Source organism: Martes martes, assembly GCF_963455335.1.
Source record: "Martes martes genome assembly, chromosome: 15".
NCBI lineage: Eukaryota > Metazoa > Chordata > Mammalia > Carnivora > Mustelidae > Martes > Martes martes.
Genome location: NC_137903.1, coordinates 25,926,604 through 25,951,071, shown reverse-complemented (window position 1 = coordinate 25,951,071; position 24,468 = coordinate 25,926,604). Strand labels below are relative to the sequence as shown.

At 38.9% G+C, this 24,468-nt stretch overlaps 1 protein-coding gene across 4 annotated transcripts in view; it reads left to right on the top strand.

The window, feature by feature from the left end:
• The window catches only part of MDM4 (MDM4 regulator of p53), a 41,135-nt gene extending 17,198 nt beyond the window's left edge, over positions 1-23,937 (top strand). The window contains exons 2-11 of one of the 4 annotated variants that reach the window (XR_013968018.1): positions 1,136-1,248; positions 2,763-2,837; positions 6,800-6,933; positions 7,986-8,041; positions 12,581-12,619; positions 13,352-13,445; positions 15,855-16,015; positions 17,690-17,839; positions 19,722-19,802; positions 21,779-23,937. Coding sequence is in view for 2 of the 4 variants with exons in the window: in XM_080824369.1 (XP_080680495.1) it covers positions 1,171-1,248; positions 2,763-2,837; positions 6,800-6,933; positions 7,986-8,041; positions 12,552-12,619; positions 13,328-13,445; positions 15,855-16,015; positions 17,690-17,839; positions 19,722-19,802; positions 21,779-22,354 (1,497 nt within the window). In the remaining 2 variants the exon portion in view is untranslated. Of the gene's footprint in view, positions 1-1,135; positions 1,249-2,762; positions 2,838-6,799; positions 6,934-7,985; positions 8,042-12,551; positions 12,620-13,327; positions 13,446-15,854; positions 16,016-17,689; positions 17,840-19,721; positions 19,803-21,778 lie in introns of those variants that run through there. The other 3 variants (XM_080824368.1, XM_080824369.1, XR_013968017.1) reach the window with 3 other exon arrangements.
• Positions 23,938-24,468: the final 531 nt, after the last annotated feature.

The following is a 24,468-nucleotide window of genomic DNA, read 5'->3' as shown; positions in this document are numbered from 1 at the left end:
GGACTGGTGTTTTAGGTATAAGGTTTGAAATGCTAATTAAAAGCTAGCTGCTTTAAAATTGTAAATTATGCCTGTATCCTATTTGACTTCCTATTTTGTGGCAAGGGAAGCCGATGGGGGAGGGAGGAATTTGAATTGTGTTAGAGTCAGTAGGTATTCTCAGAAGATTGAGGCATCTTGTTAGTTTTATCCAGACTATTTGTCAGTTTTTCCAGGCCCCTTTCACCTTTTCCCTGATGTGGCTTGTTATCATAAATTTCACTGATCATTTATCACCTTTTTACTAGAAAAAGACCTGATGGTAAACTTTAACAAGTTTATTTAAAAATTTATTTTCCTTCTTAAAAAAATTTTTCGTTTTAAAGGAGAGATGGTAGAAGTTGAAAAATTTTAACTAAACCTTACTCTATTTCATTTCATGTTACAGCTTTCCTTGATGATAAATGTCCACCTTGGCTTAACCCATCTTGTAGGTATCGCTATCCTCTTTAGGTTTGGCACGCGTTATGTGCCCACCTTGGCTTAACCCATTTTATAGGTATTTAGTTGCTATACTCTTTGGGTTTGGCAGGTATTAAAAACTAACTGCCTTAACTGATACTGAGTAATTTGACTCTCACTTTCTTGCCATTGCTTGCCAAGACATGTTTCAACATGTTGCAGAGGTTTTTCTTGATGTGCCCTTGGAATCATAAATCTATTACTTAATCTTGGCAATTCCCCCTGCTCTATGATCTCTTGTCTTCCAGGGGGTGCTCTTGAGCACTGTTAAGAGGGGAGGAGTTACTGCAACCCTGATACCCGTTGGGGAGGTAATGATTGTAAATTTGACTTTCGGCTAAAGCAGTTTACTCATTATCATCACTGTGGAGGTTGGAGCATGCCTGAACCTGTTTCTGTTTCAGGCTTCACCTGAGGGAAGCATAGATGGCTCTGACTCTTAATTAAGCTCTTCAGTTTTTTGGAGGATCTGAATTTAGAAAGGGGTCAGAAGAGTATCAAGAACCATTTGTGTAGGGTCCTCTGATACACGTGTCTTTTTTTTTTTTAACCTTCTGCTGGCCGCTGTTTTGTAAATCTTAAAGTGAGAATTTTCTGCTTTAGAAGAGATTTCATAATTTTTTTTTCCTTGTAGATTTATCAGCAGACGGCAATTTCTTCACTGCCAAAATGACATCACTTTCCACCTCTACCCAGTGTTCAACTTCTGACAGTGCTTGCAGGATCTCTCCAGAACAGACCAATCAGGTAAATCATTTTTAGGCATTCCTAGTTTTCTGTAAGCTTTTAAAGAATTGAGTTGGAGCACGCAGGTAACTTTACTGACTAGGATTTTATGTAGAGCAGGAAGGATTATTTTTAAATGCCGCATTAGGGAAACTAATAAATAGTTTCACTGCTCAAAATTTGAATTGGTTAAATAAAGATGTGGAGGTTACACATTGCTTAAAATACAGTACATTTTGAAAATTTATGTTTTAGGGTATGGGTGGCTAGTGGAGAATTTGGGGCCAAGTTACCTGTTTGTTTTCCATCTCTCTCGCTTCATTTTAACAAGCTTGTTTTCTTTAAAAATTAATTTTAAATTGTAAATATAGCAAATGTATTCTTATAAAATTCAATTTTATAATGTGTTTACTTACAAAGTATTTATCTATAGAGATTCCTTGACCGTCTCTTCCCTTCTTTGCCCAAAATCCCCTCCCCCTAAGACAACACTATTATTAATTAGGTGTGTCTTGTTTCAGTTCTTTTCCTCTAACATATAAAAATACATAATTTTGTCACTTGTCTTCATAAACATTGCAAAATATATATAGTATTGTGTACCTTAGTGTATGATGAAGGTAGAATTTGGATTTGTTGGGGGAAAATGTGGCTTATATAATAGATGGTTTTGATATAATTGTCCATCTCTGGAAGAAAACAAATGAAGACCTCAAACTTTGTACAAAAACAAATTCCAGATAGATGAAGATTTAAATGTAAAAAGTGAAATAATATTAGAGGAAAATTTAGGAAATGCTTGTGAAACTTCAGGATGAGAGGGGCCTTAAATAAGACAAAACCAAAGAGGCTGTAAGACGAAGAGAGAGACAAATTTGACCATAAAAATTTTAAAGATAAAATTGTGTGGTTAAAGACAGACTCCACAGTCAGAGTCAAGAGATGTCAAAGTCACTATCCCTTGTGTGTTTACACCACATCTGGTTTATCTGCTCACCTGTTGGCGCTGTTTGGGTTGTTCCATCTTTTGGGTATTGTGAATCATGTTCCTGGGAACACTGGTGTACAAATACTTGTTTGAGTTCTACTTTCAGTTCTTTGGGCTATATACCTAGGAGGGGAACTGCTGTGTCATATGATAATTTTGTGTTTAACTTTCTGAGAAACTGCCAAACTATTTTCCATAGTAGCTGAACTATTTTATCTTCCCACCAGCAGTGCACGAGGGTTCCAGGTACTCCACACCCTTGCCAATGTTTATTTTTGTCTCCTTTTTTCTTTTATTTTGGCCGTCTTAGTAGGTGTGAATGTGTTGTCTTTTGAAAATGTCATTTTTTCAGAGAGGTAACAGGTAGTAGTCCGATTATCTGCTATTATTGTAGGTATTGGAAGATTGTATGTTATTAGATGGTAAGTATCTACCAGGGTTTGTTAAAAAATATATATATTTAAGGAGCTTTTTTTGTTCCCTAGGGTTTGAGAAACCAAGCTAGTTGGAATATAAATAACAGGTTTTTTTTTAATGTTTCTATCAGGTACGACCAAAACAGCCACTTTTGAAGATTTTGCAGGCAGCAGGTGCACAAGGAGAAATGTTCACTGTTAAAGAGGTAAGCTGTCAAAGATAATTCTCAGTTTTTGTTTTTGTTTTTTTTTTAAGATTTTATTTATTTATTTGACAGATCACAAGTAGGCAGAGAGGCAGGCAGAGAGAGAGAGAGAGAGAGAGGAGGAAGCAGCCTCCCCGCTGATGCGGGGCTCGGGGCTCGGGGCTCGATGCGGGGCTTGATGGGAGGCTTGATGCGGGGCTTGATCCCAGGACCCTGGGATCATGACCTGAGCTGAAGGCAGAGGCTTTAACCCACTGAACCACCCAGGCGCCCCGAGAATTCTCAGTTATAAGAACAGCTGAGAAGTAAACGCTGATGAAAAGAAAAAAAGTAGTAGCTGATGAATATATAGTTCTGACATGAGGCCCAAGAAAGGAAATTCTCTTCCTGAAGTACTAGAAGGGCAACTTTTGCTTGTTTTAAAGACTACTGAGCTAAACTGAACTTCATATTTCCTTTAAATTTCCTTTTGAAGTATGTTGTCAGCCAAACATAAAATTAACCGTGAATTCATTGATCTCCGAGTTAAAATGCAAAGCGTGTACAAGATTAAAAAATGACACTGTCGATGATTTATAGGATGTACTGCCAGGCAGGAATTAAATGCAGTAGTTTTTCATTATAAATGTGTCAGATACTCTTCCGAGCACTGTGAGTTATTTTAAACACTTATGCATTTAAATAACTTATTTAGCATCTAAAGGTTTTTTGTTTTGTTTTGTTTTTTAACAAAACCAAATTGAATTCCTTAAGTGGGAAAGACTCAATATTAAAATGTTAATCTCTCTGAACTGCTCGCATTTAGTAGGATAAAAATCTAACCCTTTCTAATGGGAAGAAACAAAATTATCAGGCTTTCTTTTTTTTTTTTTTTAATTTTCTGAAAAACTTAAGGAACACTGCACTCCTGAGCCATTATATCTTTCAAGGAAACAAATTGGGATCATTTTAGATTTTCTAGAATATTCATATTTACTTTATCATTTTAAATTAAGTACATCATTTTGGATTGTATCTTTAGAATTCTGAAACTATTATTGAAGTATGGATTTTTATTTTATTTTATTTTTATTTATTTATTTTTTTAATTAAATTTTTTTGGAGATTTTTTTATTATTTATTTATTTGACAGACAGAGATCACAAGTAGGCAGAGAGGCAGGCAGAGAGAGAGAGAGAGAGAGAGAGGAGGAAGCAGGCTCCCCGCTGAGCAGAGTCCGATGCGGGGCTCGATCCCAGGATCCCGGGATCATGACCCGCGCCGAAGGCAGAGGCTTTAACCCACTGAGTCACCCAGGCACCCCGGATTTTTATTTTTTATCTTTTTTTTATTAAAGATTTTATTTATTTACTTATTTGTCAGAGAGAGAGAGAGAGAGAGCGCGCACAAGCAGGGGGAGCAGCAGGCAGAGGGAGAAGCAGGCTCCCCGCAGAGCAAGGAGCCCCATGTGGGACTCAAACCCGGGACCCTGGGATCATGACCAAAGGCAGACACCCAACTGATTGACCCACCCAGGCGTCCCAAAGTATGAATTTAAAAAAAAAAATTATTTGGGAGAAAGAGTGCAGGGGCATATGCGTTGGGGGAGGGACAGAGGGAGAGAATTTTCAAGCAGCCTCTGTACTAAGTGTGGGACCTGGTGTGAGGCTCGATGATCTCATGACCCCCATAAGATTGTGACCTGAGCCAAAAACCACAAGTCAGTACTTAACTGACTTACCTGACTGAGCCACCCAGATGCCCTGATGTATGGAATTTTATATCAGTAAAGTTGTTACAATGAATTATGCTATCTCCTTCAGTCATGTGGTAGAGGTTTCCTGGGTTAAGAAGAAATTAAGTACATATTGGTCAGAAAGAATATTTTACTGGGGAAAAAATTGCAAAGAGTCAGTTTATATGAAGCTCTCTATTATGAATTTTGACCTTACCTGGTGCATAAAGAGGAATTTCCTACTTTTTTATTTTTAATTTATTTTTAAGATTTTATTATTATTATTTTTAAAAACATTTTATTTATTTATTTGTCAGAGAGAGAGAGCACAAGCAGGCAGAGTGGCAGGCAGAGGCAGAGAGAGAAGCAGGCTCCCTGGTGGACAAGGAGCCTGATACAGGATTCGATCCCATGACCCTGGGATCATGACCTGAGCTGAAGGCAGCGACTCAATCGACTGAGCCACCCAGGAGTCCCTAATTTTTTATTTTTAAATATTTGTTCTCAGTATGTGCATTGAGGGAGTATGGTATAATGAGAGTAATAATTTTGTATTCATTATTAATGTTTTATTTATGTGTTTTAGCTTAATGCATTTATTTTATTTTATAACTATTATTATTATTATTATTAAAGATTTACTTATTTGACAGAGAGATCACAAGTAGGCAGAGAGGCAGGCAGAGAGAGAGGGAAGCAGGCTCCCCACTGAGCAGAGAGCCTGATGCGGGGCTCAATCCCAGGATGCTGAGATCATGACCCGAGCTGAAGGCAGAGGCTTAACCCACTGAGCCACCCAGGCGCCCCTTATTTTATTATTTTTTAAGATTTTATTTTTAAGTGATCTCTACATCTAATGTGGGGCTTGAGCTCACAGCCCTGAGATCAGGGTTGCATGCTTTACTGACTGAGCCCGCCAGGTACCCCTGAGCACTTTTTCGCACCAGATGCTGGAATGGAAGCTTGCAGATCAGTTCAGTGGACTTGCAATAGTGTCCGATTTCATAGGTGCAGCAGTACCAGGACTATAACGATGAGGTTTCTTTACCCCTCCAGAAGAGGGCACACTCTTGCAAGTGGCTTTTTATAGTCAGTCACTTCTTCAGAGCTTTACCACCAGTTGATATTCGAGTGGCCTGCTTTGTGCAAGCCATAGTGTAGAGGTCTTACCTTCTCCCCCTTCTCCTTCAGCTGGAGCTCTGGGAGTTAGAGGGGTGATGGTGTGGCAGTGGCTGCAGACAATTATGTACACATTTATAGGGTAGATGATCTATATTGTCTTAGAAGATCTTATTTTGGATTTATTTCTTCCGGAAGTTGGACAGATAAAATATAAAACTTCCTCCTTTTTCTTCTAGTGGTTGTTCTTCCCTGTCTTACTTCCCCCTAGGTATTTGATTATCTGGGGCGAAATGTTGCTTGGTATAGAAGGGAGCTTAGGAGCATTATTGTACCAATATAATGGGGACAGTGTTGGAAACATCTTCTGTGCAGGTATCTAATAATTCCTGAGAAGTTGGGGCCTTAAGATACAGCTAGCCGCTTTGGTTTGCATGTGGTCTCTGACAGCAAAGTTCTTACTGTCATTAAGTGAACTTAATTATTAAGTAGTTTAAAAAAATCTGCATGGAGAAAACATTAGGAAAAAATAGATCACTTAAAACTTTTGAATCATGATCTTGTCTGAGTTCCTTCCATTTTTGTGAACTCTGTGAAAAAAGCCAGAGAGACTAAATTTTTATTTGATAGGCACTAGATTCTGTGTTTTATGCACTTACAGTGCTGATGGCTTAGTAACCATTGTACTTCATTTGCCACAAAAGAATTAAATGAATATGCATCAAAAACATCTTATAGTTATGTGTCCCTGGACTTGGAATATATTTTTATGGCCCAGGCACATATAAAATTTATTCTAGTCATGGAATAGGCCTCTTTATTTGGACTCGTGAGAAAATTTTTAGGGGGATACTAGGTAAATTCAGTACTCTTTCTCACTGTCAGACTGCTGCATTTCTGTTTTAAAAAATAAGTCTCTTGATGTCCAGCATGATGTCCAGCATGTCCAACTACTAGGCTGAACCTAGTAGTTGGGGACTTGTCATAGGACTCTTCACACAAGCACTGACAGTCATGCTCATACATGGTTTCTCTTTTTCTAACAAACTAATGTACCTTCCCTTCTCATAATTAACTTGTGTTTGGAGCATCTGGACAGACCTCTTCCTGTGGTTATATTGCCCTGCAGGTCATGCATTATCTCGGCCAGTACATAATGGTGAAGAAGCTTTATGATCAGCGGGAGCAGCATATGGTGTATTGTGGCGGAGATCTTTTAGGAGAACTGCTAGGACGTCAGAGCTTCTCCGTGAAAGATCCAAGGTAAGGAGGTTGAAGATTTGTTTATCTTTTTGGGTGCTTCTAACAACTCAGTCTCCATAGGATATTAGTGGTTATTTATCCCTTTAGTCAGTCAATATTTAAGGGTCTCCTATGAGGCTCTGAGAACGTGTTCGTGAACAGTGATCTCAGATTCTATGGAGTTTAAGGAGCGGTGAGACAGTTGATGCTCTTCCCCGTCTTCATCAGGTTATTACACCGCACGTAGTAAATTATGCTGTGAGTGTTAGAGACAAGAGGTACATGAAGCTGCGTTGCAGTGGGATTTAGGGTCTTATTGGCCGGGGTACGTACGGTTCCTTGAGGAAGTGCTGTTTGAGCAGAGAGCTGCGGGATGAGTGAGGAGTGGGAGTGCTCTGGGAGAGGGTTGGAGAACTGGCAGATTGCAAAGGCCTGGGTAGGAGGAGCTTGGTGTGGCTAGGTTAGAATTTTGTGAAGCAGCTATTACAGAGAGGAAGACTGAGCTGATGAGCGAAATGTAGCATCACTGGCCAGTTTGAGGTCGAAGATGGGCTTCATAAGAATCACAGTAGAACTTCTCTGACCTGTTGTGCAACTTTCTCCAGCTACATGGGGCCGTGTATGGTTGTTACAGAGTGAAAAGCTGATTAGTAATTAAGAAGCCATTGTTTTCTTTCTATAGCTTTGTGGTGACTGTGTCTTCTGCGCCCCTTTTGTCTTACTGTGGTTAGACTTCCTTCCACCCCTTCCCCAATTAAAATTGTAAAACTTAATTCCTCGTGGGAAGGAATGGTCTCCAAAGGAAATCTTGTGTTACTGTTAGCTAATTAAATAAAATGTAAATTAATTAGTGTCTTAATGGGGCAGAGTAACACAAGCACTTGGACATGAGTATCTTGACATTTAAATAATTACAAACAAATCTATTCTGGGGAAAACATTCTGCTTCTCCATGTGTCACAGAGAAAGTTGAAAGATCATGTACCAAATAGACATGTAACATTTTAATGGAAAACCATGGGGTTATTAAGTTTTTGTTTTTGTGTGTTGTTTTTTTTTTTTGTCTCTGACAGCCCTCTCTATGATATGCTAAGAAAGAATCTTATCACTTTAGCCTCTGCTACTACAGGTACGTCACATCCTCTTTCTTCAACCTGTATCACAGCTTTGAGCTCAAGGGGGCAAATGATGGGAAAACAAGGAGGATTAAGATGGAAATGAAATGCTGTGTTGGCATGATTGGGAGGGACACCTGTCATACAGAATGTTATTAGGATGTTAACTTCATTGTGGAAAATTTCAAATATACTAAATAGAGTAGTGTAATGCCCATCTCTTAGACTTAGTAGTTGTTAACATTTTGCCACGTTTGCTTCATATGGACATTTTTTTTCTTAATTTTATTTATTTTTTCCATCTGGATATACTTTTAAAATCTCGAACAGATAAGGACTATTTTCCTTTAAACAGAACTGCAGTGTCATTCTAACACCCAAGAAATTTTATTAATAATAAAATAAATAATAACTCCATAATATTATCCGGTAGCCAGTATGTGTATAGTTTACCCCCAGTTATCCCAGAAAGGCCTTTTACATTTGGCTTGTTGAAATCAAGATCCAGACCAAGTCCACACATTGCGTTTGGTTGATATGCCTGTAAGTATCTTTATAAAACAATCCTCCTTTTATTTTTATGTCATTTATTTGTTGAAGAAATGGATCATTTGTCCTATAGAATTTCCCACATTCTAGAGGTTGCAAGATTGTATCCTTGTGATGTCGTTTAATGTGTTTGTCTGTTTCTTTTATTTCCGTTAAACTAGTAACGCTCAAATAGTTTCAAGTTTAAATTTTTTGCTGAGAATTCATAGGTGGTGCTTTGTACATCTTTTGCATCACATCTGAGCCGTGTAAAGGTCGACTTGTCCCTCTTTCAGTGATGTTGATTCCGTGGGCCCACGTGCTGTGACTCTGACCCATCTGTTATCAGGGGGCCCCAGGAACCTTTCACCTAATGGTTTTAGCTTTCTGTTATATGAATGCCAATTTGTCTGATACCCTTTGCTTGATTCCATATCTTTTAAAGGTTTTATTTATTTATTTGACAGAAAGAGAGATCACAAGTAGGCAGAGAGACAGGCAGAGAGAGAGGAAGGGAAGCAGGGTCCCTGCCTAGCAGAGAGCCTGATGTGGGGCTCGATCCCTGGACCCTGGGATCATGACCTGAGCCAAAGGCAGAGGCCTTAACTCACTGAGCCACCCAGGCACCCCAATTCTGTATCTTTTAAATACTGTCCTCTGGGTTTAATTTATTCCGTATGTGCAAGAAGCGGACTGCTCTGGGGTCTGAAGTGTAGTGTGTTAGAGATCAGTGAAAACTGGATATAACTGAAATGTAACCCTATTTGTTACTCCTTTCCAAATAATGAAACTTTTTCCCCCCCATTTCTCTGTGAAGCCCTTTTGTGAGTTTCAAATTAGATTTTAGGTAACCTTATCCTTTAAAGAAAGCCAAGTTTGTGATTCTTTTAGATTGGTTATCTTACAGTAGTTTAGTGAAACAAATAATTGAAAAGAATCCATTCCTAATAAAGATTTATGATTTAACGTGAGAGCAGAGAGACTGCTTTCGTAGTGAAATGTGTCTTTGAACTTGCATTGAATTTTGGAGCCTGTTGTCTTCATTGAGCCATTTGCCCACTTCACCCAGCTGTAAATTTCTGTTGAGAGGGAAGGCCTTGCAAATAATATAGCGCTTTATTGAAATTCAGTCACTTGTGAAATAGTAGGGCTTTCCTGGGATGTTCACTGCAGGCTTGACCTACACAGAGGATTTTATATTTGCTGATCTACTCTTTCAGTAGAATTTGTTTTCTGATTGTTCTCTGGATAACTTAAGTGGGTCTAATTCTCACTTTTCCTCTCTCTTTCTCTTGCACTTGGAGCATTTAACATGCCATCTATTAAAATGAACATTTAGATAATATTTCAGTTGATCCTCACAACAACCCTGTGAGGAAGGTCTGGAGATGATGAAACAGAGGGGTTTTTTATTTTGTTTGTTTGTGTTTTTGATTTGTGCTTTAAAAAAAAAAAAGGTTTTATTTTATTTATTTATTTTTAAAAGATTTTATTTATTTATTTGCCAGAAAGAGACACAGCGAGAGAGGGAACACAAGCAGGAGGAGTGGGAGAGGGAGAAGCAGGCTCCCCACTGAGCCCGATGTGGGACTCAATCCCAGGACCCTGGGATCATGAACCGAGCCGAAGGCAGTTGCTTAACAACTGAGCCACCCAGATGTCCCGATTTTATTTATTTGTTTGACAGAGAGAGACACAGCGAGAGAGGATAACACAGGCAGGGGGAGTGGGAGAGGGAGAAGCAGGTTTCCCTGCCAAGCAGGGAGCCCTATGCGGGGCTCGATTCTAGGACCTTGGAATTATGACCTGAGCCCAAGACAGATGCTTAACGATTGAGCCACCCAGGCACCCCTTTGATTTTTGCTCTTAAAAGAATAAATGATTTGTCCAAGATTAGGTGCCACTGATAATTGGTAGAATGGATATTTCTGACTGACTGGTTCTTGGGCTTTTCATTGTGCCAGACATTGATGTCATAACAGAGTTTGCCCCAATTAATTTTTCTTAACACATTTCTCTCTGAACATGAAATGTTTAAAAGATTTTGTTTGTTCTTGTCACTTTGAAATGATTTTAGTTAGAAAAAAGTAATAAAAGTATAATAAAGGGTTCTAAATATTCTTTACCCGGATTCCCCAAATGATAACTAATATCTTGTATAACCATAGTACGATGTTCAAAACCAGAATATTGCCCCAAAGTACTTTTGATTGTCTGCTCTTGACTTGCCCTTGCTTTGGTGCTTGTGGTTGGTTATCGCTGTTGATCTGAATGAATTGGGTTGCTTGTGTTTTATTTAAAAGGACAATTGAGAAAAATGTTTTTTTATATCACCTGTTGTACACCTTTGCAAGTGGGTTAAACCTTTTATTTTGATGGTTGAGAAAATGTCATTGTTTAGAGGTGGTTCTTTTATGAGGCATTTGTCCAAATCTCCACATGTATACCAACAAAATGACAAATAAATGACAGGCTTTATTTATTTTAAAATTCCTTTGTACGTTGTAGTTTTCCCAGGTAATTTCTTTTTGCTTATAAATTTTCATTTATTTTTTAAAAGATCTTATTTATTTGAGAGAGGGCGTTTGAGAGAGAGCGAGAGAGCACTCACTAGTTGGGGGGAGGGGCAGGAGAAGAGGGAGAAGCAGATTCTCCACTGAGCAGGGGGCCTGACTTAGGGCTCAGTCCCAGGACCTTGTGATCATGACCTTAGTCGAAGGCAGATGCCCAACGGACTGAGCCACGCAGGCGCCCTGCTTCTAAATGTTTTAACCTGAGGAAGATAACAGGAAGGCGTTAGAACTATAAATGACGGTATCAAGTTGCTTTAGTAAAGAAATGCTTTATCTGCATTGTCTCGTTATTTGATCTTTGAAGACCACTGGGGTCAGAAAATGCTGTCTCTTGAACTTCTGAGTATTCTCCGTTGACCTATAAAAATGCTTGTAGAAATCACGCTCTTTAGGATTATAGTTCTGAAATTGTTTGCTTTGTGCAAACTAACTGAATTATCAAACCACTTGGAGGATCCATATTCTTTCCCTGGCAGTCTCTATGACGTGAGGATGAACTTCTCCATAAATGTCTTATCTCTGGACCTGATAGTAGCTAATGAACCCAAACCTTGGTAGACTTACTTGGGAACATTTCAGTTACATATAACCTCATATAATGAGCGGTCTAGGTTACTAAATTCTCTGCAGTTTGTCGTTTTCCTGTAGCTGAGTTTTCATCTTCTGTTCTGCTTGAAAAATTTCCAAGTCCTCGAAATACATTTCTCTCAGACTATCTGAGAATTTCTCTCAGTTTATTGTTTTTTTTGCTTTTCACTGGCTTTGAGAAAAACTTTATCTGCTCTCCTTTCTTTCTTAGGAAATGTTTATAGTAACTGGGAAAAATAAAACTTTTTTTTAAAGTAAAACTTGTTAATTAAAAAAACTACTGCATATTCATGTAATGGGAATTCATGTAAAGGAAATCATCACTGACCCTTTAGAATGTAAGTTTGCATGAGGTGCTATTGTGTTACGAAGCAAGTGAGGAAAATTCCAGGTTTTCAGATTTCTTAACCCCGTATAACTTTAACAGTTGAAAGTAAAAATTAAAGACCAAACTTTTTTGCTGTTGTTTACAAGTTAGGCAGATTTGATAATAAACATCTGTGGGAAGAGATAATAAAAAATACTCCATTATTTCTTGGTTGGAATCACTTTTATATAAAAATTTGAAAGTTTGCCATGAACATTTTTTAGTTATTTTTCATTTTCTCCCAGATTACATTTTGGTGATACATTTTGAACAAAGCCTGTCTTGGTCTTTGCCATTTTTATCAGTTTTGATTTTTCCCTTTTGGATGAGAGCTTTGCCCAGCCAACATGGAGAAGTACATCTTTAGGGAGCAAACCTGGCTCCAGGGTTGTTTGCTGAGGTCCTTTTTATGTGGAAAGAATGGTTATTACCAGGGAAGGTTTTCCTTTTGTTTTACTTGCTATCCAGATGCTGCTCAGACTCTCGCTCTCGCACAGGATCACAGTATGGATATTCCAAGTCAAGACCAACTGAAGGTAAAATCACCACACGGTGACTTCTTTTGTTGTACAGAGTGGCCCCTTCTCTGTACCTATGGATCTTGGACTCCCAAGACCTTTCTCTGAATGTGGTAAGAATTTAATAAGAAAGGTTCTTGGGAGTTCACAGACCAGGGACAGAGTGAAACTTCTCTGTTCTGCCCATAACAGAGTTCCAGTCTCTGAATTTTTCTTTGGGATGTAGCACTTCTGATCTTCAGTTCCTCCAGTTGCATTTTCTTTGGGGTTTGTGTATGCCTGTGTGTGTGATGGTGTCCATATATAGGTGTTTGAGAAAACTGCTTTATTAGATTTTAGCAGGCTTTTTGCAATTAAGTTCGTGTCAGGCCATTCTTAAAGCTTCTTCAGACCTGGGAAAACTTTATGATCATCTTGGTATATGCTGAGGGTTTCTCATGTTTTCTGAATTATGCCTAATTTTGTAGTCTAGAGGCTTTTCATTGATAGCCTGTTTTTAACAGTAGATTTTGGCCTTTTGTGCAGAGATTTTTTATCCCCCTAGGTTTGGGATTCTCTTAGTGCTGCTCACAGTGAGTTAAGGAGAGGTGTTGCCTTTATTTGATGACTATTGCGAACTCCAGAGATCTCTTTCTTGTGCGTAACCCATTGTGCCGCACGCTGACTGGTGAGCCAGGACGGAACTGCTACATCCCCGGGTCTCAGTCATTTTTACAGCACTGACAGACATCTTTCCCTTTTTTTTTCCAGCAAAGTGCAGAAGAAAGTTCCAGGAAAAGAACGGAAGAAGGCAATATTCCTGCACTGCCTACCTCACATCATAAATGCAGAAGTTCTAGAGAAGGTAAGTTTTGGGTTAAGGCTATACATTTTTTACTTTTTCTTTTTTTTTTTTTTCCTTTTGTTGATGACTTCTAGAAATGGGATTTATTCAACATTTAGCACTGGCTGTAATTGAGACCATTCTATAGACAACTCAAAAAATAATAATGCAAAAAAAAAAATAATAATAATGCACTTTCTTTGTATATGAAGTAGGAGGGGCATATTTCATCCTTACTTCTCATTCTTTTCCAAAAACTTTTTCTTTACCCTAGTGACTGTTGTTAACTTTGAAGATGGTAGTGCTCTTTTAGCAACCTGTGTTTACTGCGGTGAACTGGTGGGGGTGACACCTGTCCTTTGGCTACATACTAATAGAAGATCACTACAGATAAATAATTTTGCCACCTAGTCAGCTGCCTTGGCCTTTTAAATCTTGACATACTTGTATATATTCAGTCCGGTTAGGCTTCTTATTTTGATTTATCTGCTTCAGGTGAAGGCTAATTTTTGTAGAGTTTTGAAGTTTGCAAAGACGATGTATACATAGTTTGTCAGAGCCAAGAATGAGCCCTCAGGAGCTTAGTAGGTCCTTCCTTTGCCCTTGGATGATAGTCCTCAGATCTTTGCCATCTGTACTGGATATGCTATGGTCAGGTTAAATGAGTTAATTGGTATTTTGAAAGTTTTCCCCAAACTCTGCTTAATAAAGTATCCCCTAAAATGTTTCCTGTACAGATGTATAAAATCATAAATTATTCAAGCCTTTTATGACATGATAGTTTCTAGTTTAGGTACTGGCTCATACTTGGAGCAATGGCAGGTTAGACCTCTGGCAACATCCCAGAACGTGATGCTGCTCTAATTGTTTTAAATGTTAAAAATTGAATCCATTTATCATACAACCGAATTTTGAGCCACCTAGTCACCTGGGAGCCTATTCCTGTCTGTATGGTATTAAGTGTGTAATTTTTTCTTTAAATGTAGGTCTTTGGTTACTTGCTACTCAAAAGGCTATTTGAAATGTAAGAATAGCCAATTTAAGAGACTGTGTGTAGTTTGTGCTGTAAATTTTGAGAATAAAGAGCTTAGTATTTTCAGAAAAGTGTGTAGGTAGAAAGGTCAGACTTTGTACATGTGGAAATGATATTTCTGTTGCCCTAACGGGATGTTAGAGAGCTTGAAGAGACGAGGATAACTTTAATATGGCATCATCTCAGGAATTTGGGTTTTGATTATCTGGTAATAAGTAAGTAAAAAGCTAAATTTCCCCCTGAACTTAATGGGCAGGGTTCAACATAATTTGTAAGTAGATAAGGTAATCCTTTGTTCTGACAGGGACCAATTTATTGCAAGTTTTCAAGCACGGGCACCGCAACACATTTTAACACCCATGGTTGCTATGGAAATGGCTGGTGCCATTCTTCTACCGGGAAGAGGTAGAGGAGAGTGAGAACGTAGGAACAGAGGAGAGCACAACAAAAAAAAGATTGGATGATGGGATGTTGTGGTAGCAACAAATTTATGTTAGTAACCACCTCAAATGTCACTTGGATATACAACACGAGATCTTTTACTTGGAATATGTGACCCCTTCTTATGTTTGGGGTTTGCAGTATTTCTAGATCTTAGATAACCTCAAAAGAGCCCATTGATCCAGAAAGGACATTGGTGTTTTATAATGGTTGTTAGCCATCCGAACATGAACTCGTGAGAAACATCCCTAAATATGTAGCAGTGAGATGGCCTTGACAACCTTGTGAGTGCCCATTCGGTCTGGACTTCCTTGCTTCTGTCTTCAGGTTCGGCCACTCTGCTACCACTGTTGCAGTCCATGGATCAAGCCACCATCAGGCGTCATGTACTAGAGCAAGTCTCTCTTTGGTTATTGCCGTGGCCTTAATGTTTAACATGGCGCTAAATAACCATTTTGAAATCCTCCTAGAACAGTGTCATTGTTTGGGTGTTTTCAGAGTTTAGATTTCTTTTTTTTTTTTTTTTAAAGATTTTATTTATTTATTTGACGGAGAGAAATCACAAGTAGGCAGAGAGGCAGGCAGAGAGAGAGGGGGAAGCAGGCTCCCTGCTGAGCAGAGAGCCCGATGCGGGGCTCGATCCCAGGACCCTGAGGTCGTGACCTGAGCCAAAGGTAGAGGCTTAACCCACTGAGCCACCCAGGCGCCCCGGAGTTTAGATTTCTTGATAAATGATCATCTGCTTCTAGTATCATTACTAGTTAATGAATGACGCCTGAATTTGAGAGGAGATCCAGGCTCTGTGACTGTAATATTTGATTTCTGTTTCTTTCAATATATTGGCTGTAGAAATTTCTTTTGACCTGTCTTATAAAGAGATTCTAAGTGTTACAAAGCGAGTTTTGATTCTTAGTGTTATGTACATAGTTACTGTCCTTTCCGTTTGACCACTGTAGATGAAGACTTCATAAAAAACTTAACCCAAGATGAGACATCTAAGCTGGACCTTGGGTTTGAGGAGTGGGATGTAGCTGGGCTGCCTTGGTGGTTTTTAGGAAACCTGAGGAGCAACTATACACCTAGAAGTAATGGCTCGACTGATTTACAGACAAATCAGGTAAATATCACATTGGAAGAGGAACTTTCTGTTTTTTTTTTTTTTTTTTTTTTAAGATTTTATTTATTTATTTATTTGACAGAGAGAGAGACACAGCGAGAGAGGGAACACAAGCAGGGGGAGTGGGAGAGGGAGGAGCAAGCTTCCTGCTGAGCAGGGAGCCGGATGCGGGACTCGATCCCAGGACTCTGGGATCATGACCCAAGCTGAAGGCAGACGCCCAACGACTGAGTCACCCAGGCGCCCCTGTTTTGTTTTTGAAAGAGTAACATTCTTGGTTACTCTTCACCACACATTGCATTCTATAAGAATTCTCACTCAGTGCCATCTGTGTGTGTCTGCTGCTCAAATCTGTATCTGCAGCCCTGACCTCTTCTCTAAATGCCCAGCTTCTGTGCTCAGCTGCCGCATCACCTCCGCTTAGATGATTGGACATTGAATGTGTTCAAACCAGAGCTCTGGGTTTTATTTTTAATTTTTTCTAAACATTCCTGTACAGCCTTTCCTTTTTCATGAATCTCCCTTCTATCCAGTCCTTCCAGACAAATCTAAAGGGATGGTATCAATTTCTTTCTCTGTCATATGCCACATTCAGGTTTTTAGCTCTTTATCCAAAACCTATCCAGACTCTTAACGACTCTTATTACTTCTGGTGTGATACCCTAATTCAAACCATAAACGTTCTGTTCCTTTGTCTTACTTGTAGTCTTCTTTTTTACTTCTCACTTTGAAAACCTGTTATTCTATTTTGTTTATGTATCTCTTGCCTTTTTACCCCTACTGAAATGTAAGTCCAAGGCTTTCTCATTATTCATCACTCTATTACCTAGTACCTAGAACAGTATCTGACACGTAATAGGAGTTCAGTGAGTATTTGCTCAGTAAATGAATGGATATAAAATAGTGGCAAAACAGTAAGTTTTCTCTTAGGAATAGTGTAGAAAAGCATGTCATAAAATATCCATAGACGGATGTGAAAGAAAGTCATATTTAAAGTCATTTAGGAATTCAGAAAGAGTCAGGACAGGAGATTTTAGTTACCATCAGTATTTCTTATATTTCAATAAACATTATTTTTTTAAAGATTTTATTTATTTATTTATTTAGAGAGAGCAAGTGAGCAGAGGGAGAGGGAGAGAGAGATCTCAAGCAGACTCTGTGCTGAGTGCAGAACCTGACATGGGGCTCAGTCTCACGATCTTGAGATCATGCCCTGAGCCAAAATCCAGAGTCGGATGCTTAACTGACTGAGCCACCCAGGGATCCCTCAGTAAACATTGTTTGACCATAAAGGAAGTAATATATTACAATTAATAGAATTGTTTTCTAGGTTCTCAGAGTGCCACCTTTGGAAAGGAAATTTTAGGGAATGGATTCTGTTTAGTTGAGCAACTGTGAGTCTTTAGCTTTTAAGCTTTCGGTACTGTTTCTTAGGCGTTATACCCGATTTACTGTTAAAATAGAAAATTTCTTGCCAGGCTCCCTATATCCGCTCATTAGTTCATACGTAGTAGGTGCCAAGTAGATATCTGTTGAATGAATAGATATCTGCCGAAGAAAGGCTAGCTGTTCTTTGGAGGTGTGTGAAGATAGAGTTTTGGGTTCATTTCTGTTGGTTCAATGTCACCGATAAGCCTCTGACTACAAAAACTCACATTTGTTTTTTTCTACTAGGATATAGGTACTGCCATTGTTTCAGACACCACAGATGACTTGTGGTTTTTGAATGAGTCTGTATCAGAGCAGTTTGGTGTGGGAATAAAAGTTGAAGCTGCAGACACTGAAGAAACAAGTGAAGAAGTAGGGAAAGTGAGAGACAAAAGGGTATGTTTGGAAAATTTCACATTGGTTGTATTTATGTGCACATAGTCTAATCTGTTCAGATCTGGTGTCCTGTCCCTTGGTACCACAGATGAGTCACATAATCCTCCCTTTTTATTTTCTAATGTTTTTCTCTATCCGGTTTTCAGGTTCATATTACATTAACCAACACTCTCTTAAAAATAGGATAGGACTGCATGGGTAAAACTCCTTCCTTAGAAGCAAGAAGCTGCCCTTTTCTCCTTGTCTAATCTCTCACTGAGGATTTTTTGCTTCTGAAGACCTTGCTTTGCTAACAACGCAAAGTTCTAAGTGGCCATGGAAGTCTGCAGGGAAAAAATTCTTGCTTTTTGGATGTCTCAATGTCTTCCACAGTCATTCATATCTAAATGGAAGTAGGCAGGTGAGCTCTTCTTACATAGTTGGAGTTTAAATAAGAGGGAAGAAGAAAGAGAGTTAGAACTCTGAATACACACAGCGTGAGCACACCAAGAGTCATAAAGGCATGTGTTCAAGTCTCAAAAGAGATTGGACTGCAGATCCAATGCCTGGCACCAACAGGATTCTCAGTAAATATCTATTGAGTAAATATAACAAAACACAGATCTAAATAGAGTCATCTTTTTAATTTGAGGGATTTTCATAGAAATTTGGATTCCTGAAGGATATCCTGGTATATTTATAGGCAGATCGACGCTTGGGTCCTGCTAGACTAGTTGTATGCTTAGCATCAGAAGGGACTGTAAGTGGCTGGAATGAAGACAAAGGTGACATTTGGAAACTTCCATTGAGAGACATGGAACTTAAAATACTTGAACTTGTGTGAGAAAGTTGCCTTACGGAGGTTCCTAATTATATCATAACTGATTTTATTCCATTTACTAGATCACAAAATAGGGTTTTAATTTTTTTTTTAGGGTTTTAATTTTTAAAATTTTATTTTTTAAAAGATTTTATTTATTTGACAGAGAGACAACAGGAGAAGGGAACACAAGCAGAGGGAGTGGGAGAGGGAGAAGCAGGCTTCCTGTTGAGCTGCCCGATATGGGGCTCAAACCCAGGACCCTGGGATCATGACCTGAGCCAAAGGCAGACACTTAATGACTGAGCCACCCAGGTGCCCCAATTTTTAGGATTTTCAATTCTGAATTTGAAAATTTAGAGGACACTTCCCACATTTCTTGACTTTCTTTTTCCTGGTCCATGGGCAATTTTTTTTTAAAGATTTTTTATTTATTAATTAGAGCAAGAGAGAGCACAGCAGGGTGAGGGGCAGAGGGAGAAGCAGGCTCCTCACGGAGCAGGGGGCCTGATGCGGAGCTCAGTCCCAGGACTCTGGGATCATGACCTAAGCCGAAGGCAGACGTTTAACTGACTGAGCTACTCAGGTGCCCCAACAGGCATGTTTTTATAGGACAACCAGAGTGCACATAACTAGTTTTACTTTTGAATACAAAATTTACTTTTCATAAACTACTTTTTCATTCTTCACATCTCATTTCCTTATTTTATGTAGTGCTTTTCACTTCATTTTCCCATGCAGTCCTTACTCTTGTAAATGTCTGCCTAAATTTCCAAGATAAAAAATTTCCACATTTAATGATTTGTAGCTTTTCTGCTCTGATCCTATTTATTTTCATTAAAGTCATACAATTCGGTGCCCTCTTGTATTTGGTGGCCCTTCTGGGCACTTTCCAGTCATTCCTTCTACTGAGCTGCTTGCTGGGCATGCACAGAGTCATAGTAAGCTGTTTTCTTTTCAAGTGGTAGTGATGGAGGCAGAATGTGAGCTTTAAATCAAAGCTCTTCTGTCTCTCTTGCTCTCGGATTATAGCCTCATCTAAACTAGGTAAACCTTACTAATGAGATGTCTTTGCCCTCGCAGGTGATTGAAGTGGGAAAAAATGATGACCTTGAGGACTCTAAGTCCCTAAGTGACGATACTGATGTAGAAGTTACCTCTGAGGTATGAGTAGCTAGTAAAAAAGCTGTTTCCTGCCACCTGCAGCTTTCAGTGTGAATGTTCAGCAGTGCCCTTGTGTTGAAGAAGGCCATTTCCCCCGTTTCTGTCTTGCTTTCCTTGGTGTTAAGACATGTTGGCTTCTTTATATCTTGTTAGAGGTTTTTATTGGAATTTGGAGAAGAGGAGGATGAGTTGACCTAATCCTCTCCCTACCTTGAAAGGGGTGACTTAAATGCCCGTCTCTGTGCCTTTCTTCCTGCTAACAAAATTCTTTGGATACGATACAGTGGATACACAGGAGTTATTTAAAATACTCCTACACTACTTTCCCCACTAAACAGCCCTCCGTAATCCTGAAGCTAGACCTGTAAGCTATCTTAAATTCCTTGTCAAGAATAAAGATCACATTTTCACTATTTTCTTAAAAACAAACCAATGGAAAATGGCCCAATTTCCACCTACGTTTACACTAACAAGGGCTAGTAAATGCAGATAGAGTATTAAGCTGTTAGGTATTAGGTGTGGATTTGTCACCAAATGCGACAGCCGAGGTGTAGAATCAGACATAATTTTGTTTTTCTCTTTTCATGCTAGTTCCCCATTTTTCTTCCAGTGCTACACTCAGCTCACCTGCTGGGAAGAAGGGTGGTGGGGGAAGGAGAGGGGAGGGGATTTTATAGTTTGCTGCTTGGGGATGGAAAAGTTGGAGGTTGTCTCTGGTATTGAGGCTCCCCCAACTCCCAGCCTGCCACTGTTGACCATTATGATAATGCATTGCAAATTATCTGTCTGTGCGTAGCTAAGTAATAAAGTGGAATATATTGGTGCATTAAGTGTTCTTGACCATAATACAAATAGCAGAGATAAGTGTTTCCATCTTAATCAGACTTCTGTGTCTACTTGGGCCCAGAAAACCTATTAAGCAAATAGACTGTATTTCATCAAATCAAAGATGCCATTTAATTTAATAAGCCCTATTATTTTATGTACTACTAAAGAAAAAGTGATGCCAATTAGATTATGACACACCATCAGTTATGAATTCCAAGTGTTTATGAGGTCCCTCTGAGATTCTGTATAGCATTTTAGATGAGATCTGAGGATCTTAAACCGGCAAGAATGTTTTGACGCTCTCTGAAGACCACCCAGTTTAACAAATGGTCATGTCCCTGCCTCTTGGCTTAGGCAGTTGAATTATGCCTTCTAAATGTGAAGTGTACGGCCTTCATTCTGAAAGTAATCAAGATTGCCTGTGTCAAATCATTGATCCTGTCAAAGCCAGGCAATTATCCACATTAAATACTCTTGACTTGTTCCAAGTAGCTACCTTTGCATTAAGCAAGGCATTTAAAATTCATTGAACTCTAGTATCTTCTAATTTGAATATGGAGAAGTAGGAAAAAAGTTACCAGCATTCAAGGATGAGAACATTCATTTTTCAGAGGGTAGGGTTTAGGCATACGGTAAACAACCTCTAATCCTGAGACCAGGGAGAGAGCATGAGTAATATAGTAATTTTCAAACCTCATTTTAATTTAAGCTTCCTTTTTGCCAGATTTTATAACATTTCTTAATTGGTGGGAAGGAATGCAAGTGTTATTTTTTCTTCATTCTTAGCCTCTTGTTCAATAAAAGAGTAAGTTGTACAATGAGAAATGAACTTAAAAGAAGGCAGCAGGGAAAACCAAGCAATGTAAATTCCACCCAGACTAGAGAGAATGCCAAAATAATGAATTAACTTTCTTAAAGATAGCTGTATCAAATTCTGACTCGAAATGCCAATTGCGTCACCATCATCGCAAAACTTCTGTAGACTTTCTTATGTGTGGATGTGGAATGTGTTCAGGTGTGAGGCTAGACCGCTCACGTGGAATGTCTCCCTGGCTTGGTGAGATGATGAGATGTGGCTCACTCTCCCTTTTTCTGAGCTGCATGTTCGCTACTGCGTGAGTATTAATTGGCCGCACTTGTCGTTGTAGGATGAGTGGCAGTGTACTGAGTGCAAGAAATTTAATTCTCCAAGCAAGAGGTACTGTTTTCGTTGCTGGGCGTTGAGGAAGGATTGGTATTCGGATTGTTCTAAGTTAACCCATTCTCTCTCCACGTCTGATATCACTGCCATACCTGAAAAGAAGGAAAATGAAGGAATTGATGTCCCCGATTGCCGAAGAACCATATCAGCTCCGGTTGTGAGACCTAAAGATGTATGTACAAAGGAAGAAAAAAACCCCAGACTTTTTGATCCCTGCAACTCGGTGGAATTCTTGGATTTGGCCCACAGTTCTGAAAGCCAAGAAACAATATCAAGCATGGGAGAGCAATCTGATAACCTTTTTGAACAGAGAACAGACACAGAAAACACGGAGGATTGCCGGAATCTCTTGAAGCCATGTAGTCTGTGTGAGAAGAGACCACGAGACGGGAACATTATTCATGGGAGGACAGGGCATCTTGTCACTTGTTTTCACTGTGCCAGAAGATTAAAGAAGGCTGGGGCTTCCTGCCCTATATGCAAGAAAGAGATTCAGTTGGTTATTAAGGTTTTCATAGCGTAGCTGACTCAGTGAATTGGAGAGAAATATTAACAGGGCCAGGTGTGTATCAAAATGTCAGTATTGAGCATCTCTACTCAGCATAACCCTCTGTATCTGTTTATTTATTTATGTAAACATCTCTGTGTCACATTTTTGCTTCTACACGTAGAGGGAATTTGACAGTGAGTTCTTTAGAACTAGATTATCAATTTGGGGGACGGACTCCCATTAACATGAAAAGATGCGTTAACCACTTCATTCTCTCTCTAAAGATGAGGATCTGGGAGAAGCAACTGCCAGTACAAACAAAAGTACTTTAATTCATTCACTTACTGAGTTACTTGAAGGTTTACTCTTTCTTCAGTTAATTTTATTCCCTAGCCTTTTTTTCTCTTAGGGAATGGTTTTAGGCACCCAGATCCAAGGTGGCTGCTAGAAAAGTATTAGAGCTAACAGTGAAAAAAGAAAACCAAGTAATTTGATTAGTCTGGTTGTGAAATGCTGTAAATCGCTTTATGGTTGCGATCAGGCCACGCAGTTTAGAGAAGCCCAAAGAAAAGTCTTGAAAAACAAGAGATTTCTTCCATGTGTGCCTAGAACGCTGAGCATTTTTCCTAACATACCCCTGAAAGAATTTCAAAAAACTATATGTAACCTTTTGCACATTTTACACCTTAGGATATGATTAGCAAACAGAGTGTTCCCTTCTGGTGAGTTGTAGACACCTGAGTACCCAACCTAAAACAGGCTACACCAAGGGGACGGTTTCTGTCCCTTGTAACCTTTCCCAGCCATTTTCTCCTCCATTTCATGGCTCTCATTCTAGGGTAGTTTTTCTTTTGCACATGTTTAATGTGACATCTAAATTTTAAAAATAAATTTAAGTACTTTACAAAGGATACCCTATCCAGTATATTGTATATGTGCCTTAAAAATATTTTTCTCTAAGTCTTGGAGTTGTAGATATAGCTGATTAAATTTATAGGAAAAGTCCTGTCATATAAAGTAGCAAAGCCTACTCTCATTTTAAAACTCACCAGCCAAATCAGATTCCATTTTCAGTCAGAAGATGTTTGACTTTAATTCAAATAAAAGCATTAACACATTTCTGGCACAACCTTCTCAATTACAGTTCTAAGGTAGATGAAGTACAGGGTTTTTAATCTAAGGTCTCTTTGCTTTACTCTGTCCTCATTGTCCCTTGAAATTTCTCTGGCTTTTTTTTTTTTTTTTTTCCTTATTGATGCCTCTAGAGGTTTTTTACAATCTGAGGCAATGCCCAGTAGTAAGATTCTAGATGGGTGCGAGTCAGCCTTTCTTTTGGAAATACAGAGTATGGCAGTTGTGAAAATGAAAATAATTAAAAATGTTAGGTCTGAAGGAGCATTATATGAGCACATAAATCTTGGGGCAATGCATATGGAAATTGAAGATCTTTAAGCTGATGTTCTTATATATATCCCTGTCTGCCTTCCCCATTGAAAAAATCTCGATGTATGCTCAGGGGTTTGCATGTGAGATTTTGAAGACCATAGCCTACTGGAATTAACAAATTTATGGATCATAAAAATCACCTGGGTTGCTTGTTAAGAAAAACCCAAGTCAAAAAAAAAAAGAAAAAGAAAAAAAAAACAAAAACCTGAATTCAAACAGTAGCACCGTTTCCCCTCCACGAAGGGGTTTCTTTCCACTAGAACGTGTGTTCTGGAAGCTGGTTAAGTGGTCCACAGACCACACTTTGGGAAGCCCTGTCCTAGAAAAGGGTTTTCCCAGTTACAAGAAGTACAACAAACAAGATCGCTTTTAGCATCTTATTTGATTTCTTGAGGGGGAGTTTTGTTAAAAGTTCTAGAAGTTTAAAACTAGAATGCACTCTTAAACCCAGCGCCTATTATTTTGCACTTGAGGCTAAAAGGTTAAACGACAGCCGAGAGTCAAAGCTATTGATGCCTCTGTTACTAGAACCCAAGCCACTTGTAGTTAAGTCCCAAAACCATGCTCACTTTCTTCTCATTATTTGTTAAAATATTTGAAGGGTGATGCTTGTGGAATTTGGATTCATGGTGCTAATCATTGAAATCTTGAAGAATATGACTTGCAGCCAAACTAAGACTTCCCTATTAACACTTTCTTCC